The 19,590-nt window shown below is 39.8% G+C and overlaps 2 protein-coding genes and 1 long non-coding RNA gene across 3 annotated transcripts; 2 read left to right on the top strand and 1 right to left on the bottom strand.

Moving 5' to 3' along the window:
• Nucleotides 1–7: 7 nt before the first annotated feature.
• Nucleotides 8–2,604, bottom strand: LOC110376586 (large ribosomal subunit protein uL10). The gene is made up of 6 exons (XM_049842407.2): nucleotides 2,452–2,604; nucleotides 2,188–2,280; nucleotides 1,508–1,901; nucleotides 1,101–1,225; nucleotides 587–823; nucleotides 8–326 (listed from the first exon to the last, which is right to left on the bottom strand). The coding sequence occupies exons 2-6, from the start codon at nucleotides 2,239–2,241 to the stop codon at nucleotides 261–263; spliced, it is 876 nt and encodes a 291-aa protein (XP_049698364.2). The 5' UTR covers nucleotides 2,242–2,280; nucleotides 2,452–2,604; the 3' UTR covers nucleotides 8–260.
• Nucleotides 411–1,680, top strand: LOC135116945 (uncharacterized). The gene is made up of 2 exons (XR_010276516.1): nucleotides 411–510; nucleotides 1,439–1,680. It is a non-coding gene; the product is annotated as an uncharacterized LOC135116945 (long non-coding RNA).
• Nucleotides 2,605–2,903: 299 nt separating the features above from the next.
• On the top strand, nucleotides 2,904–19,445 carry LOC110376564 (PAX3- and PAX7-binding protein 1). Its single transcript, XM_064034972.1, is given in 22 exon segments — nucleotides 2,904–3,113; nucleotides 3,116–3,161; nucleotides 3,163–3,215; nucleotides 3,635–3,771; nucleotides 4,323–4,598; nucleotides 5,380–5,527; nucleotides 5,841–5,942; nucleotides 6,442–6,534; nucleotides 6,537–6,585; nucleotides 10,228–10,417; nucleotides 10,872–10,995; nucleotides 11,924–12,124; nucleotides 14,112–14,220; nucleotides 14,222–14,285; nucleotides 14,638–14,702; nucleotides 15,000–15,101; nucleotides 15,103–15,167; nucleotides 15,684–15,774; nucleotides 15,776–15,862; nucleotides 16,541–16,668; nucleotides 16,969–17,143; nucleotides 17,619–19,445. Coding segments are annotated over 22 exon segments (2,424 nt in total). The 5' UTR covers nucleotides 2,904–3,049; the 3' UTR covers nucleotides 17,674–19,445.
• The last annotated feature ends 145 nt before the right edge of the window (nucleotides 19,446–19,590 follow it).

The following is a 19,590-nucleotide window of genomic DNA, read 5'->3' as shown; positions in this document are numbered from 1 at the left end:
CTAAATATTAGTTTAGGTGGCATTTATTACAAGCACAAAATGTAAGACAAGTCGGCCGCCATATAGGTGTCCAACCCGGCGGCGTTGACCGTCCCCACTCGTGGATGCAGCCACGGGGCTCGAAGAGGCTCCGGCTTCCCGAACAGTTCCTACACGCCTATCGGTCGTGTGCGGGGCGCCTCGGCCTCGCGTGCCGGCTTAGTCGAACAGACCGAAGCCCATGTCGTCGTCGCTTTCAGAGTCTTCCCTCCTTCTTCTCTTCAGCGGCAGCGGGGCGCGGCTGCTGCGGCAGCGGGAGCAGCCACAGCGGCGAACTTGCTGGGGTCCTGCAATACAAATTACATATAATTTTGTTCTATACAAGCAAAGTAATTTGGGGCAGATGATTAAAAAGTTGTCTCTTCAAAATGCCAGTGCAATATTTACTGATGAAACCATCACACTAGGATAAATTTGAAGACTATAATGTTGTCTGAAAGCGAAGCCAGAGAGCTAATATTAGGCTCTCAGGTATTAGAACAGACAAATGCTTAGGGGCTCTGTTCTGTACAATTAATTGAAAATTTTTAAGATTTTATTTTCTTACCTTGATGAACTCCTTGATGGTGGTAGCCTCCTTGAACTCAACCTCGGTGACGGCGGCGATGGCGAGCAGGTTCTTGAACCCGTTGGCGATGGAGTGAGGCGCAGAGGCCACAGTCGGGTAGCCGATAGCCAACGAAAGGGCGGCAACGTTGGCTACACCAGCCAAGAACTTCTCGCGGAGGTCCTCAGGCTTGATGTCAAGGATTGCTGGCGCGAAGATAGTGCCAGAATCGTATACCTATGCAATGGAAACCAAATTGATTAATAATCTTAAAATAACAAAGAGCTAGGATTATTCAAGGGACCTTATGGTGAATAAGTGTCTGCCATGTACTTTAGAGTGACTGAATAAATCAGTTAGTCTTTAGATCAACACAGCAAATACTTTACCAAAGGTAAATTATCAGAATGCTCTTGAATATGCAGACTGTACTCAACGCTTTGGGTAATAGACAATTAATGCTAATTTTCTATAGTAAAGAATTGGAAATTATTTAAATATTGTTTGTACTAACCTGCTTGACAACCAGACCGTACGAGAAGGGAGAGATGTTCAACATGTTGAGGAGGGTAGCTTCGGAAGCACCGACCTTGTCTCCGGGCTTCAAGATGTGCACATCGTTGATGATTTCAATAGTACCTGTAAGGATATAGATCAATAGTTAAGTTGTGAATTTCATTTGAAACTGAGCAATAAGTCAGGGTGCTAAATTAAAATAATTAAGTAAATAGAGCTTGTCTCTTCAAAATGCCAGTGCAATATTCAGTTATGGAACCATTACACTAGGATAAATTTGAAGACTATATAATGTTGTCTGAAAGCGAAGCCGGAGAGCTAATATTAGGCTCTCAGGTATTAGAACAGACAATATCTTATGAGGTCAATTGGGAACAAAAAAATTTAATACAAAAGAATTCTTACCCTTTGAAATCTTGGTTGGGATGGAGAGAGCCTGGAAGAAGGAGGTCTTCTCAGGACCCAGACCGGTGTTGTGGGCGGGGATGACGACGGACAGAGGGGCGATGGCACCGGGACGGGCTGGGGCACGCACTTTGTTCTCCAGCAGCTTGTCACGGACATCGACGAGGTCTCCGCGGGTGAACACGAAGCCTACGTTTCCTTTGATGTGGGGGAGGAGCTTCTCAAGGGCTGGGTTGGTGTCCATGTGGTCCTTGATGGCCTTGCGCATCATGGTGTTCTTGCCCATGAGAACGATGCTGTGACCACGCAGCGAGATACGGATCTGCTGCATTTGGGTCGAGCCCACATTGTCTGCACCCACGATGAAACATTTTGGGTACTCGTCTAACAGTTGCTGTGGAACAAATTTTAAATACAATTAGGTTTGTATTGGGTACAATGGGTAGAAGTTACAGTACTTATTTGCACATTGAATTTGTGTGGGGTTTCAGAGTTGCATTGTTTATTTACATCTTTTCAGGTTATTAGAATTATTTGGAACATTCTTCATAATATCGTTACGTTGATTAAATTACTATAAGGCCAGGTATAATGCGCGAGTAAGTATGGAATCAACTTGGGTAAAGTTAGGAAATTGATAAGTGGTGAACATTGAGGTTATAACATGTTTTTGTACTTACGATGATCTTGGTGAAGTAGTTTGACTTCCAAGTAGCCTTGTCCTCCCTACCCATCGTGGCGTGTGGTGTAGGGACTTCGTAGAAATTTAAGGACTGCAAGTGAAAATCACAAGTGTTATGATGCGTCACCTATTTCGCAATTTGACGAAAAATATGGACAACGGAAGATATATTATAGCAGGATCCATTGAAATACACTGTATTGTATAGATTGGACTCATGATTGATGAAATAAAACAAGATATATTAATATTTTAAACTCACCAAAACCAAACGCACTTAACTCAGTGCGGGACAAAATATGATAGAGATAGAGATGGGATTTGCTTTGCATTAACATAGATTAGTAAGTTATCTTTAGAGTGTTCGTATCGATGAAGTGACTCGACTAAAATGAAGTCTTATCCAGTTTTAGTGGATATTAAACGTAATAAAATAAACACTTTTTTTATTTCTATGCTAGATAGATAGATTTGTATTTAGAAAAAAATCATTAATATTGTCATCATAAACGGGTTAAAACTAAGTAATTTAATAAACAACAAAAAGATTGAAAATTCAAATAAAAGAGTGACGTAACTCAAAAAATACTGCAATAATTGCATATTTGTATGACATATTAATGAGTAAAAAATAAAATATACACTAGCGGTTTATTGTAGAGAATCGACTAAACAAAATCATTGCGACAATAATCTATGGCACTGGGCAACAACACTAAAATCAGCTTCAAAAATCCAAAATGACGTTTTTCTAAAAAAAAATACGGATTTTTAACCAAAAATCTAATTAAACTACAATTAATAACAGGATCGTGAGATCTTTATATTGAGTGGTATAGTGCAAGTGTTGTGTTTGCAAAATGTCGTTATTTCGGAAGCCGAAAAAGATTCAGCGTCGTGTGTTTTGTGCTGATGATGACGAAGATGGGAGCCTGAGGCGCCGCCGCCGCCAGTCATCAGCCAAGAAAGGGAGAAAAGAAGCTAAATCCGTCAAAAGCACTCCTCTGTTGAGTTTCGCCGACGAAGGTAACAAGTCGTACAGATCCTCAAGGCTGTATGTATAAATGCCCTTGTGAACTCTTATTAAAGTATTGTGTCTTAGTAGCTGCAAAGCGTTTGTTTATCATGTTTTTACTGTATTTATTTGAACTGAAATGTATTTGTTATGTGGAACTGTTAGATATCTCCAGTACCTATGACTTATTGTCTCTTACATAAACTTTGTTCAATGTATCACCATGAATTGTTATGAAATAATTGTATACTCACCTCACACTACATATCCAAATTGTTTGTAAACTCACTGTTTCTGATAAGAAATAACAAATTTAAATTATTAATGAAATGCAATTTCTATGTTTGTATAAGCAGCAATAACCTCACACTAAACCATTGTAACAATTCTAAAGCAGTGTTACTCATTTCACATACTTGTTAACTTTCAGAGGAAGATGGTGAAGTATTCAAAGTTAAGAAATCTTCTCAAAGTAAGAGATTGGCTAAGAAGAGAGAGAAAGAGAAGCAGAAGCGTGACGTGAGAACGGATGGTGATAATAACAAATATGACAATAATATACTTGAGGTAAGGTCGACTTTAGTGGTAGTTCCACTAAGACAAGTGGAGATTATGAAATTACACTTATTTCTTTTGTTAATTTGATTATTTACTTGTAATATCTTGTGGATTTCATCATGTATGTGGGTTTGTCTCATGTGTGTGACACCTGAACTTCCTTATTTATACAAGCATTTGTTTAATGAATGTTTATGGGTACTCACCCTGTACCTGGGATGCAGGTACAGGGTTAGTAAACATGCGAAATGAAATCTGCATGATATGAAAACATCCCTAGTGATAGATAGTACTTTGTAAGTACTTTAAAAATTAATGAAACTACATACTTATAATTTTTAAACCAAAATTAAGTAACTCAATGTTGTTTAGCTGGAGCATTTATTAATAATTTTATCTTATCTGTTGGTACAATTATATTCTTAACATATAAAGTTATATGGGATGAAATAAAATTCGATAAAGTCCCTCAACATATAAATTAAACATGTCAACCTACTCAATATCCTAATATCCAATTGTAATTGAATAACAATACTACATAGCCACTCCAAATCCAGGAAAAGAACAACCACACAGATGGGACGAACGACAAACCAAAGACAAAGAAGAAGGTGACATTAGAGGGGCTGATACTGGCCGGTCGCGAGGCGCTGGCGGCTGACGGCGCTGGCGACGTGTCAGACGACAGCGCGGCGGGCGAGGAGGAAGAGGAAGAAGATAATAGGGGGTTCCACCGGTACCGCGCCGAGTCCGTGCGGGCCGCGCTCATGGGCGCGCCGGGCCGCATTCCCGACGCCGCGCTCATACACGCCGCCCGCAAGACAAGACAGCAGGTATGAGAGGTGAGGGACTAGCGCTGCCCGGTGACCTGACTGCGGTTCCACGTCGATTGGTCTGGAATTATGAAGATCTTTGTTTCTGTCTTCTCTGGTGTCAGCAGAAATTGGTTTATCTATTCGTAATGTGGGAATATTTATGCAGTTTAGCTGTTTTTCGGGTCAATATAGGACCTAAATGTTTCGAGTTTTCCTATTTCAATAAGTTGGTAATTTGTGTATCTGGCTGTCAGCAATAGCTTCATTATCTTACTGAAATTATAGTAAATAGAATATTTAATGTCTTGGAGTTATTTAAGTCTGTTATATTGTGGGTGTATTTATAAATATACATTTCACATGCATAACACGAAACAGCGTCTAGCTTTCTACAAGGCTCACAAATATCGGATCACTAGACTTGACTAGACAATAGAAGCATCTCCAGCAATTAAGTGGCAGCTGATCATCCCAGTTTCTTTACAGCTAATTAGTTATGTACTACATAATATTTAATACTCGTATTTTAATTTAATTTGTACAGTGCTGAGTGACAAGATATTCCCAAATATACCATACGATATTAGTCCTAAAATAAACTTTAAATTAATTTAGTCAATAACACAATCATACTATTTTCCTTAGTTTTTTTCTGAACTTTTTATATGCGTAATTCACCATCAATACCTGAGTGAAACTACTCAATTCATAATGTTCTCTAAACTCTCAACATTTTCGTCACGCAAGTCTTGTCACAGCACTGTTGTACCCCACAATCCAACAGTCTCCATCCTCGTAGGCTCGCGAGCTCGGAGGTGACTACGTGCCGCTGAAGTCTGAGGCGGCGCCCGGCTCCCGGCTGGTCAGGGACGACGGCTCAGGCGATGATGAGGAGGAAGGCAGGATACATGTCCGGGGCTTGGACTTGCCCAGTGATAAGCCTAAACGTGAGTGCTGTTTTAGTTTTACGTCACATGGGAGCTAGCATTTTTCAGGCTATAGTTAGAAAAAAATTGGATTTAAATTGGTTTAAAAGTTTTATTTGTCCATCACTTACAAATACCAAAACGCCTTGAGCAAGTGTGATTAACTCTCAATCCTTCTCTGTGTGAGAGGAGGTTTTACCCAGCAGTGGCACAGTAAAAAGGCTAATGATGATGAGTAGAAGTGAAGATGAAGTGATATTTCAAAATTGTTTAACCAGGTTGAATTTAATGATTGATAAAGTTCAGTATGTATACTAAAGTGGATTATTTACAGGTGGCACAGCGGCAGCCTCAGAAGAGGAACTGGACAGCGAGGCAGAGGAATGGGAGGAACAACAGCTGCAGAAGGCGAGGCCAGCGCTCGTGGATCTCACTGGTCTGATGACATTGTATACTATGCGCCACTGCACATTACAAATGTACTGTTTCTATACTTGGTGGCAAGTTTAAATGGGAGTCCAGACTTGAGCAGTTAATTACTAAAAAAAATATATGCAAAGCTAGTAAAGAAATATTTAAGGGAAGTTTGTAAGTTTTAGAATGGTTTAGTAAAGTTACGTTTTTCTAATTCAGTGGTCAGCTAAATATGTATGGTTCGATATATCATAGCTATCGATCAATTTAGTAGTCTATTTTAGCATCCATAGAAAATGGAATGGATTGCATAAGCACAAGAAAGCCCGATTGTCTCAAAACCTTCGCCCGTCTATTTTAGACACATGTTTAAATATGCTTTTGGACTCCCATCTAAGCATCTACTACAACCCGGTTCAAAAATTTTCCTACCTATATTTCTTTTATACTGCAATTATTTGCAATGTTTCTCCAAGTTCTTCCACCAACACACAAATAATCCCCCCTCTATCCCCCCTCAGGTGAAGGTGCAGTAGAAATGAACCCGTTCTCGGTAGCCCTGCCGGCGCCGCAGCTGTCTGCGCCGGAGCACCTGCGTCCGCTCACCACGAACGATACGCAGCCCCGACGTCGGCTAACGATCTTGTTGATGCGCTTAAAAAACGGTATGTTTTTATACGGTGTACTAGGTTTTGTTTGCCCGGTGTGGGGAACTGTTAAAAGTAGCTATGTCCGTCTCCATTGTACAGCTTATCTGAATCAGGGTATATCAGCGTAAAAGTTTTACAACCATACACATAATGAATGTATGGATAGGACAGCAAAAGTTAGGAGTATTTAATACTTATCAAGCAGTGTATATTATTTACCGTATTTTTTGCAGAGTTTAAGTTTAGGCTTTAAAAATGAAAGCTTGCCAATAGCTAAAATGTGTCGCATAAACTACTTTTATACAGAGGTTGTCACATGAGCCTATCGAAGCATAAAATAAAATGCAAATTGAGATATGTACAAGATTTTATTAATTCGTTTTTTACATAACATATTATAACAATTTACAAAACAATCATTAATAAGGTTCCATATCTAAAACTAGCTTAAACGATCCGTCAGGGTCAACGCACTTGAGTACATTGACCTGATCGCCGCGAAACGCTTTCACATTAGGGCTCGCTAAATACGCCATACTTTCCACGAAGCTATTACTTCTCTTCGTAGTAATCTCGTCCCAATCCTCTATTAATTGTACCTTGTACCAACATAATACAGCATTGCACTCCCCATCTTGTACCACTGGTACATCAATCACGCCAGACTGCATAGATTCACAACAGCTGATTACAAACTCCTCAGATAGTGCTTCATAGTCCATTCTAGTAATATCTAAGTACACAGCTTGAGATACCTGGTACCTATTGACATGTCTAGCCAATCTGTAGTCTACATTGTCGTCTGAAACACGATTGTTGGTCTCCAACCATTTGCTGCTGATCAGTTGGCCCATAATGGTCACAGATCGTGGTAGGAACAAACCTCCTTCTAGAAGATGTGAGTTATTCAAGTGATGAACTATCCGCTTTCTTCTCACATCTATGTCACCATTAAACTCGATAATATTACTAAATATCACGTGGTATTTCTTTTCTTTAAATACATCGTGAGACCAGTTGTCGGATACTAGGATATTTACTTTTTCTGTCGGGATGCCGTTCGCTCGTAACACGTCCAGTAAGAACGCCTTGTCGTCCGCCATTTTGACGTGGCACGTCAGAGAGTTGGCTTGTCGCTTCATCATGAGCACTCCGAACACTGGGAATGGACTCAAGTCTACTATATCGACCTCGGATATGTCGAAAGTCTGTCCTAAGTATACACACACAGTTGCTATACTCTTCCTTATCATTTCCATGTATTCAATATCGTTCAAAAAGGCCAAGGTTTCAGGCGAAATCCTCGTGATTTTCGTGCTGTCTGGTAATGTCGTCAATCTCCCGCCATAAGTTAGGAAAGATACATTAGCCGTCTCATCCTTGCGGAGTTTCTTTGGTAAGACGTCGAAGAACACTGCTTGTGGCCACGCGGTCGCCTTGTACTCGAGCCTGGGGTCTGTAGTGATCATTATTTCGTCGGTCAGGTATAGGTTGAACCAGCCGACCACCATGTTCATTTCGCCATCTTGGTTAGCCGTCAGCCTTGCGGTGTAAGGCTCTTGTCTGTACAACTTCTCGCACACATCGTGGTAGTTGTTAAAGTCTATTGTGAACAACGATTGGGGCTCAGACATGTATTTTAAGCCATTGTACAAATCAACGTCTTCGCCGTAATAAGTTTCCCCGAAGTAAGTCGTTGTGTGCACGTTCATGGTAGGCACATTTAGTATGTCCTTTGTGTGGAGGGACAGTTTATATTTCCTGTTGAGCTCCTCACAGCTGATGCCGGTGACGAAGTACTCCGCTCTGCCGGGTATCACTCGAGTGTTTTCTTGCAGCAAGTTCTCCCAAGCATGGCAGATAGACTGCAGGATATATTCGCCGAATAACCCTGCGTCTATAGTATCGGTGAGAAGTACAGACCGGGTACCATAGATGTCGCTGAAGTTTAAAACGACAGAAGGCTTGTTGATAATGACCACTTCATGCGCGCCATTTTCTTCCATCACACACTCAGCTAGTCTTGCCATTGTGGTCGATGATTCACACGCTGTAATCACAATAGGGTTGCGCTCGTTCGCATACAACGCCAATAGTCCGGTCCCAGTATCGATATCGAGAACGCTGTCTCGATTAGACACGGAACTCCTTATAGCTTGCCGATACGCATCATTACGCACTTTATCGTTCAGGATCCTAAACTTGCACCTCGGGAACAGAAAACTCTTCGCATTGTTTAAATTCTTCTCGATACTAACGAAGCTGTTATCGATATTCAACGCCTTTTCAAAATGACACAGCGCTTCGGAGAAATACCCGTATCTGTACAAGTACCTTCCGATTTCGTTCAATAAGTCGACGTTACCAGAGAACAATCTGATCGCTTTTTCGAAATTGGCAAATATGTCGGCCTTATTGTCAATTTCAGCGAGTTCCTCGTTCATTCTCGACAGGACGGCTCGGAATTCGATCTCGAACTTCTTCCTGATGCGCGGCTGTTTCTCGAACGCACACAAATACATGTCGAAAGCTTGCCTATAACTGTTGTTTGTGGCTAGCTGTTGCGCTAAGATTATATAGTTGTAAGCGACGTCTGCCATTTTATTTTACTTTACACAACAATTTTAAGTTGTAAGACACTTAGTACACTCACAACTTTTATAATTTTAATTTAAACTCGCGAATACAAGATGTCAGACAGAGTGAAGACGACTTGCTCTCTTGAAGTTCAAAATAAAACTGACCATTGCACTCACTGGTCTGATAAGGTAAACTCGGTCCAAGGACGTAAATGTACGGACAGAGGTAGTGGGGATGGCTTGTAACAATTCTTAACACTTTCCTTAATCTTATAACAATAGGGTGTAGAAAGGGTTGTTAAAAAATTATCAATAATTAGTTAATCGGTGTAGCCTAATTACTAGAAGCTGGCATTTGTTAGTAAAACAATGGGATCGGCGTTGTTTTATGATTATAATATGAAGGTGTTAATTTACTAACAATTTGCATTGTATTATTTTTAGCTGTTTCCTCGAAAGTGTTAGGAATATTTTTTAACCTTAATCCTTTCTTAGAAATGAGTCTTTGGTTTGTATTAGTTACAAAAGGTTATTGTCACTTGTCGGAAGTAGCTTTAATTTTATATCCGCATAGATTAGCGCTTCCCAGAATGACACAATATACAGCTAACATAATTTTTATAGTACTATTATTTTGAACGACTGTTGTCATATCCCGTGCACGTGCAATGGATATTTGGTTTTACTTTTAAATTAGACTAGCTTCTGCCAGCGGTTTCACCCGCATCCCGTAACCTCTGCACGAATCCGGATAAAAGCCTATAGCCTTCCTCGATAAATGGGCTTTCTAACACCGAAAGAATTCTTCAAATAGGACCAGTAGTTCCTGAGATTAGCGCGTTCAAACAAACAAACAAACTCTTCAGCTTTATAATATTAGTTTAGATTTATTTCAGTGAGAAAGTGATTTTTGGAATAACTTTTATCCGGGTGCTCATAAATCCTTCTTAACACGACTTAACTCCCAGAAACAGCTAGTAAATATTGCGCATATCTATTCTAATTTCTATATTTACTGAATAACATAGATTTCTTCCTTGCTTTTAAAATTTACCAACCTTATTTCATCTACCCACAGGTTACAAGAACTACGCGTAGAACGCGACGCAACATCAACTACGCAGAAGGAACTACGCGACAGGTTGTTGACCTCTGCCCGTATACGCGAGAGTCGGGCGGCGCGGTGCGGCGAACTGGACGCCGCGTATAAGAGGGCTCAAGCTATACGCGGTTTCTTGACCGATCTTATCGAGTGTCTTGATGAGAAGGTGAGTTTTTGGGTATAACACGTATTGCCTTCAGGTAATTCTATTTTGCCAGATATAAAGAAACTGTCGCATAAAATGTACTTACTTACCGTACGTACTTACTTAACGTACTACCCCTATATATTTTCTCGTGTTATCTCCCATGCCTCTTTATATATTCCCTCATGGACCCCCCTATGCATCCACTTATGTACTCTCTTATGATACTCTTTTAGAGGATATAGGGTGAATACTCTTTGAGTAATTCATAAACTATTTTAAGGGCGGGTTCGACCCCTGATATTTTCAGGCCGTTTTGTAGCATTCACGGTTTTTTTGTAAATCAATCAAAACCGAGTTTCATTCATACTATACAGATTTTTATAATAATTCAATTGCTTTTCATTTTACTCCCGAATAAAAGTATTCTGAAATTATATAGCTATTTTCATCATTTTGATGTATTGTCACTCAGATGCCACAGCTGGAGGCGTTAGAAGCCCGTGCCCTGGCGCTGCACAAGCGTCGCTGCGAGTTCCTCATCGAGCGGCGCCGCGCCGACCTCAGGGACCAGGCGCAAGATGTACTCACTACTCCTGGTAAGGGTTTATTTGTCGAAAAGATGAAAGGATTTGGTGAACGTCGGCTGTGAATTTTTCGAAATTTACCGCAGCCCTGTTGTTTGCAAGGCCACAGAATCGACGAAGGAAGGAAGCAAAGAAGGGATAAGGAAGAGTTTTTGATAAATTACATTGGTCGAGTTATAGTTATCTAGTGCAGTGGTTCTTAACCTTTTTGTCATGAGGGACCCTTTACCAAAAGTTTGGCTTGCCGGGGACCACCCCATTGGTTTGCCTAAATTGAGGGTTCTTTGATAAAGAATACAAGCACACTTTATAATTAGCACTCATTTCTTTATTATTTAGCAAAAAACTAAAAGCTTTAGATTTTAATGTACTGAGATTTGTGACTGCATTCGCTTTACTATCTTCTGAATTCTTGGATCAGTACCACTTACAAATGCGCGAACGAAGCGAGCGCGAAATTTTTTTCGGACTCGTACGGCCGCAAAATGTATCCCAAACGTACCTGCTTAACTTTTTGTTTGTTGACAAATGAAACAACGAGGGCATATAGTTGTTGAATACGCGAGCGAAGCGAGCGGGAAATTTTGATATTTTTAAGACTCAGTACCAAAACTACGTAAAGGCTACGTAAAGCTACATTTCAAATCTTTTTTTTTTTCTGTTGGTCAAGTAAGATGGATAGCAACGTCGCGAAGCAAAGCTTCGCGGACCACTTGGAATGCCTCCAGGGACCACCAGTGGTCTGCGGACCACCGGTTAAGAACCACTGATCTAGTGGAAGAAGATTGCTCTGCTTGGACCGATTTTTTTTTTGAGAAAAATCATTTTATGGTACTAAGTAAATAATTCCATGATGAATAATTAACTTGCCATCCAATATAACCGCGATAAAATCCATGAAAGTTGTTTTATTTAAATAAATAATTAACTTTTGTTATAGGTCGAGCGGCAAACCTAAAGCCATCAGAAAACGAGGAGAAGACGCGTCGTGCCGCAGAACGCGAGGGCCGGCGTCGAGCGCGGCGCCTCAAGCGCGAGGCCGCCGCCGCCGCCGCCGGCGCCGCGCTGCCGCACAGGGACGGAGACTCGTCGGATGACGAGCTGCCGCCGCAGGAGCTGCACCATTATACTACCGAGAGAGGTCAGTGCGTTCATCATGATCTGTCTAGCCTTTTATAAACTACTAGCTTTTGCCCGCGGTTTCACCCGCGTCCCGTAGCCGGATGGTGACAAAAACTATCCTAAAAGCTCCCGGGTCTAAGTTACCTCCCCTAATTTTCAGCCAAATCAGTCAAGCCGTTTTCATGTTATGTCATGACAACGGAAAGCGGGTTTCATTTTATATATACACTCAAATAAAGCGGGCACCTATGCGAAATCTTAGTTTTAAGGACTTTACGTGTATTTCAAAGGGTTTTAATGATTGTAGTATGTTTCTAGCATCAAAAAAGTTAGCCGAGCATGCGTGAGAGTGTATTCTAAATTTGAATTTTGTACAATTGCTAAGAAATTGGTTAAACCTTGTTTTGGACTAATTGCTGGCAGAAAGTTCGTCGGTGTTTTGAAAAGTTTTTGAAGTGATTTTTAGGAAAATGATAATGCAGTTTTAATTAATGATTAATGTACTTTTTTGTTAGATCAAAACATTTTTGAAAAACTATGCGTATTTGATAAAATTTTCACCTGCTCTAAATGGTCTATGCTGATGATCGCCGGCAATGTTAAGAATTTCGGTATTTTAGTGTAAAGCGTTTCTATTGTTTAGATATTGTACCCACGTGTTTTAAAATATCGCTTTTTCATAAATATACACTATTTAGAAGAGTATCGGTACTTTTGTCTGCGATAAAACCAATTTAAAGTAAGCAGTGCCCATCACAACTCGTCTCCTATAGGACTTTGACATTTTTAAAAGTCTTGAAATTTTACAAAATACAGAAAATAGCGCATAGACTGTGAGCACGAGGTCCTAAGGTCTCGTAATTACTGATTTTTAAACAACCTCGTCTCTTGGGAAACCCCGTAGACCTCTGAAGATCTGTGAGTCTGAGCGTTCAAATAGCGTGTTTTCATCCGACGGATATTTTATTAAATAAACTTGCCTACAAAGAGATTTTCTGGCATCTGCAGCACTTTCCTGCTTAAATCATAACAATAATTGGCTAACTGCTCATTTCTTAAGAAACATACGTTTGGCCAATAATTTTAAATTCTTGACTCCCTTTCAGCTAAATCGTTGTTTAGTAACCCGATACCTATGGAGTTATCGAGAGCTTCAACGAGGCAATAATTTGACTTTTTAGATAGCTTTAACCCTCCTCATCATTTTTCATGTGGTTAATTTTAACTTTTATCACAAAATTTGGTATTTTTTTAATGTCAAAGTCCGATAAAGGCCGATTGTGATCGGCACTGCTTACTTTAATTTTGTTTTGTCGCAGCCAAAGGTACCGATACTCTTCTAAATAGTGTTTATTTATGAAAAAGCGATGTTTTAAAACACGTGGGTACAATATCTAAACAATAGAACGCTTTACACTAAAATACCGAAACTCTTAACATTGCCATCAATCATCAGTATAGTCCATTTAGAGCAGGTGAACATTTTATCAAATACGCATAGTTTTTCAAAAATGTTTTGATGTAACAAAAAAGTACATTAATCATTCATTAAAACTGCATTATCATTTTCCTGAAAATCACTTCAAAAACTTTTTAAAACTACGACGAACTTTCTGCCAGCAAGTAGTCCAAAACAAGGTTTAACCAATTTCTTATCAATTAAACAAAATTCAAATTTAGAATACACTCTCACGCATGCTCGGCTAACTCATTTGATGCTAGAAACATACTACAATCATTAAAACCCTTTGAAATACACGTAAAGTCCTTAAAACTAAGATTTCGCATAGGTGCCCGTTTTTGCAAAAGAGTTTATATAAATAGTAAACTATGTTGGGACCGGTTTCAATTTAACTGGATGCAGCTGAGTACTAGTGTTGTAATAAATCAGAAGATGTCAATTCTTTTTGGTTACCTAGAAGATTTTTTTTCGAATAACATTTGACACTGTTAGCGACAAATTTTATGAACACCAAGATATGCTAACAGTGTCATATTATTCGCAGACAGTATACGAGCAGCCTCAGCGCAGCTGTTCAGCGACGCTTTGCCCGCGTGGCGCAGTGTGTCGGGCGTCTGCGGGCGGCTGGCGGGCTGGCGGGCGCGGGCCCCGACCCTACAGCGACGCCTATGTCGCCGCCTGCCTGCCCAGGCTGCTGGCGCCTTATGTCCGCCATGAGGTCAGTGTAGCTGTACTTACTATACAGACGTTCAATCAAGTATGACCGTTTTGGTGGCATACAGTTTCCAAGGCCCGTTGCGTGGCTGGTGGCACCGTTGTGGGTAGCCCCGACAAGGATGCCGTAGCTGCGCTCAATGATATGGCGACATGTCATAAAATTAACGCGCGGAGCGTACGTCCGCTCTGTGTTCTCAAAACAGCAAAGGGCTCTATAAATTTTCAGTTGCATTTATCTCTAATACTACTTAAAATAAAAAATCACGAAAAGTCTTCCTCAAACACATAATTGTCTGTAACTGACTCTCAGTCGGCATCACTTTACAATGCTAATGTTAATGTTTGTCCCACAGCTAATCCTATGGAACCCGCTAGCAGACGAAGACAACGAGGATTACGAGAAAATGGATTGGTACAAGTGAGCATACTACCTATACTATTTTGAACTTCTATTTCCATTTTATAAAAAAAAAATAATTTCACGATGAAATGTAATGTAACCACCATGATATGATGTTTCAATTTTGATGATCAATTGATGATTGTATAGCTCGTGCCAAACTTAAGAAAATCAGCCTTATGAAAAAATGGTGAGCCGCTATTAAGTTTGGCGAGCGAGATCTATATTACGTACCTTATACTGAAAACACCTAATCACGATATAACTAAATATCTAAATCTATATAACTTATATTGTAACATCTCACAACATCAGATGTCTGATGATGTACGGCGTCCGGTGGGAGCGGCCGGCGGACTCGTCGGAGTCGGCGTCGGACGACGAGGTGGAGCCGCCGCCCGTCACGGAGACCACTGTGAGACGACCCGGACCTTATGCTGGTGCCCGCTATAGTTAGCAGGGTTGTGCTGCCTAAGTTGACAGGTCAGTACACATATGAATAATAGTGAAAATGGTCTTCCTAGTCTTGCCTTAATAAATAAGTAAGTTTGGATTCACTGACAATGCCGGATGATAATAAGGAGGTTTTCAAAATATTTGTCTTCATAAGTATTTCTAAGGATCCCTTGATAAAACATTGGGGCTGATGTGCCATAAGATTACATTGTGCTATTATAGTATATATTGTGACCAATTTATTTTATAAGTGTCAGGTACCTCACATATGGCGCTGGTGAAGGTCAGAGCTCAAGATTCGTGCCGATAACTATATATACCTAGAATCAAAGATAGCCTTTTGATGTCTTACAAGGGTTCAAATATGTAACACAATAGTTTTGCGGTTTCGGTTTTCCTGAAAAATGTGTTTGCTATCCGGTGGACAAATCTATATACACGTTCTCGTCTATACCCATATGTGTGGTTGGTAATTTTAAGTATGTAGATGAATTGACTTTTTGAACAAGTAAACTGATCTAATGTGACATTCTTGACACGCAGAGCTAGTGACATACGCGTGGGACCCGCTAGTAGTCCGCGCGTGTCCGCCTGCGCGGTGCGTTGTTCGCGCGGCCGCCACGCCGCAGTGCCGCGCCGCTGCGGCGTCTGTCCACCGCTATACGAGCGAGGCTCAGCGCAGCGCTGGGCGCTGACGTCTTCCTGCCTGCTTTGCCGCCGCAGTACGTATTATTGTGTTTATTTTGTTATATAATTATTTTTTGTTTACATTTTAATTCTTTCTTCCTTTTGGGATGTCGGTTAAAAAGCGTCGACTACGGTTTTATACGATGAAGCAGTATTAACTTTTACATGTGTACCTATTTGTATAATCTGAAGTGGTCACGTCGAAATTAATGCAAATTGATTAATTCTAAGTATCTAAGTTTATGAAGAGCTCGTGGCTAAGTCAAAGCCGCGCGGATCGATCGATCATAAGGTTAAGCAACGCTTGGCGCGGTCGGTCCGTGGATGGGTGACCATCTGGTCATACTGAGTTCTTCCGCTGCCATTTAAACATCTTTGGTAGTCGTTACGGGTAGTCAGAAGCCAGAAAGTCTAACAACCAGTCTTACCAAGGGGTATCGGGTTGCCCAGGTAACTGGGTTGAGGAGGTCAGATAGGCAGTCGCTCCTTGTAAAACCCTGGTACACAGCTGCATCCGGTTAGACTGGAAGCCGACCCCAACATAGTTGGGAAAAGGCTAGGCAGATGATGATGATGATTAATTCTAAGTATAATATTTACTTCAAAACTAGTATTCTCTTAACAGATTAAAACATTTTTTCTTTTAGGTTTATTTACTTGTAGTTATTGTGATAACTTTTCTTATACTTAGTCGTAATGTTTTTTTTCTTTAGCGTACTGGAAGGCGCGGGCGGCGCGTTCTGGCGGCGTTGCTTAGGCGCGGGCGTGAGGCTGCTACGGGCTACGTTAGCGTTGGCCGGCCCGCCCGCGCCACTTTATGCGGACCCTTGGTCTTATCACTTATAGGTAAGTACGCCTATTTGTTTGTATATGCAAACTCATGCACATTTTATAAGGATATGTTTAGACGTGATTGTTTTTCTTATAAAGGATGCGATATTTGAAAGTATTTATATTCTTTTATCGCATTAGGCAATAAAAAACCGAGTATCAACTGAAGTTAAAGTTTACTTAAGTTTAGATGGTTCACAACAAATTACGACTACATAGAAAATGATCATCATAACATCTGAAATGAGCTACTTTTTTAAAATAATTACCTTAAACAAACTGTATTTTACACATCACTCTGTACCCCCAGACACGCTATGCTGCGGCGCGGGTGCAGCAGGCGGGCCGTACATCGCGGCGGCGGCCGTCGCACTTTGCGACACGCTGCCGCGCGACGCCGCGTTACGTGCGCGAGCACTCGCGCGACTCGCCGCACTCGCCACGCTGGCACTATCGCGGCTGGATACTGACAACCCGCTGCATTTGTAAGTGTTAAACTGATCAAGCAGTTTTTTGAAGGTTTTGTCGTCTCAATCCATCTCCGTGTGAGAGGAGGCCTGTGCCCAGCAGTGGGACGATAAAAAGGCTGTAACTGTAATTATTTTGTTATTGCTTTAAATATTTATTTTCATGATGATTTCAGGATGTAAGGTATAAATTGCTTTGATATTAATTAACAATGGTCGTATTAATAGGTGGATTAAATAAGGCCAGGGTAAACATTAATTCGTTAGGAGAGGTCTACATTCAGCTGTGGATACAATGATAATGATGAAGTTAAATAAGAACAACTATTTAACTAATCAGTAAACGTGTAATGTATTTAAACTTATCGATATCGATAAATATATAAATGGGCCAAGTTAATTAGCCACATAACACAAGTTTTGTTACCTATTTGTTCCAAATCCCCCCTTATTTCACATTTTATAACAAATCAAACTATTTTCTTCCCTACAGAAAAGCCCTGGAGCAAGCTCGAGCAGTGATCGCAGAAGCCCGCGCGGTTGAATGACCCACACAGCTGATGACGTCACACTGCCCGCGAACCGTCACACAGCCGCGACCCGCCTGACTAAACACGTGAAAGGAATAGAGTATACGCCTTTATTTTATGTTCTGATGGTCTTTTATCGTTCAAAGTGTAAGCAAAAAGGTTCAGAAAGTTCTTGTAAAAAGTTACATTGTTTCTACAAATGTAGTTCCATGGAACATACACGGAACGATTTATTTTCTCGACAAAATGAACGTAACGTTGTACCCAGTTTATTTTCATGTTGTTTAATTAATAAACTCGCGTAGTTACAATATTATGTGAATATTTTTTCAATATTTTGTCTGATCGTGATGTCAGTTTACGCTCGTTTCCGGGCATTGATATACCTACTTGTGTCGAGTTTTGTATAAGTGAAAAAGAAACATGGGCTATATTTATATACAATGTGAAATTATTTATTTACATAAGATAACACCAATGCATAATTCTAAATATGAATACAAAGCAATATTTCATGTTTTCTTAAAAATGTGCCTTCATTGATTTATTCGTATAATAAATTCAATTCAATTCACAATTAAAGTATTTAATTAATATCAGTATACATACAAAGCTATATTGTACATATAGTAATATAGATTAACCATTATGTAATTTGCTTAGAGGCAATAGTTGAATTTCTATGGTATTGTAAGGTAAAGCACAGATATGCAAAATGAATCATTGATTGGTAACTTTCTCGTATTGAATTAATGGAGTAGTATGGAAAAAATCAGGTCTTCAGAATAATAACGTCTAGTTTTTTTTCCTGGCGTGGTAGGGATTTACAGACAATTAATAATATAACGTCTCGATAGTAGCAAGAAATATCGATCATGAGATCCTTCAGAAAATCTTCCCTTTAAATGTTGTGAAAATATAAAGAGGACCTAACATTATTTACAAGCAAGTGTCCTAGGTTCGTGATGGAATGTTGTGCCCTTGAATGTAATATATTTTCTTAGCTCTTTTAAGTCATATTTTTGTACGTCGTTCAGTCGAACAGTATGCGTTGACTATTAATTTCTTGTCGCAAAAAGTGTACCACAATACACTTCCATTTGTATGGATCACATTGGCCCCTAGTGGACGAAGTAATGTTATTTTCATAGATTTCTAGTTTGCATACGAATTGAAATGTTTTGTACATAAAATATGGAGTCTTCTTAGACCCATAATGAGATAAATGGTAGCACATAGATTCGTGCCTCAATTTTTGTTTCACAAATAAAGATGAGATCATTTCGTGTGATTACAGCTACAGTGAATTAGTAAATTCATGTGAAGAATAGAAACTGTAATGTTAGAAAACGTAAATAGTATTTTCAGTGGTAGAATTGTCACATTTGATGTTAGATTTCTTTGACCATAGAGTATCACTAAGGGTCAGTTGCATCATTTAACTATAACGATAACCAAATAACATAACCAGCCGTGTACTGGCCGTTCCTTGGTCAAATCGGCGATTTGCGAAATTAAAGTTATGAATGAATCGGTTATAGGTATAATATGGTGCAACTCACCTTTATGAATAAATACATGAAACTATGTACTTTTTCTCATGAGGTTTTCAATTGTTTTCTATATAATTGTAATAAGGCGTAGTATTGAAGTTGTGATGGCTGTCTCACTTGATCATTGTGAATGATATATCATAGTTATTTATGTATACTGTAGTAAGTAACAGAACAGGATGTCTCGTGTGAGGTTCTGAACAAGGATGATAAATAAATGATTTGGGTTTAAAAGTGCTTCATGTTTTATTTAACCAGATACGAGTAACCGACATAGTCACCATCCCCCTGCAGCCTTTTGATAATCCCTTTAAGAGCGCAGTATCCACTACAGGGCTCTATTGTTTATATAAAGGGATTATATAGGTCGGTAAAGTAGAAA

The sequence above is a fragment of the Helicoverpa armigera genome, chromosome 5, assembly GCF_030705265.1.
Source record: "Helicoverpa armigera isolate CAAS_96S chromosome 5, ASM3070526v1, whole genome shotgun sequence".
NCBI lineage: Eukaryota > Metazoa > Arthropoda > Insecta > Lepidoptera > Noctuidae > Helicoverpa > Helicoverpa armigera.
Note: the sequence above shows the minus strand (reverse complement) of the source record. Positions and strands in the feature narration are given on the sequence as shown.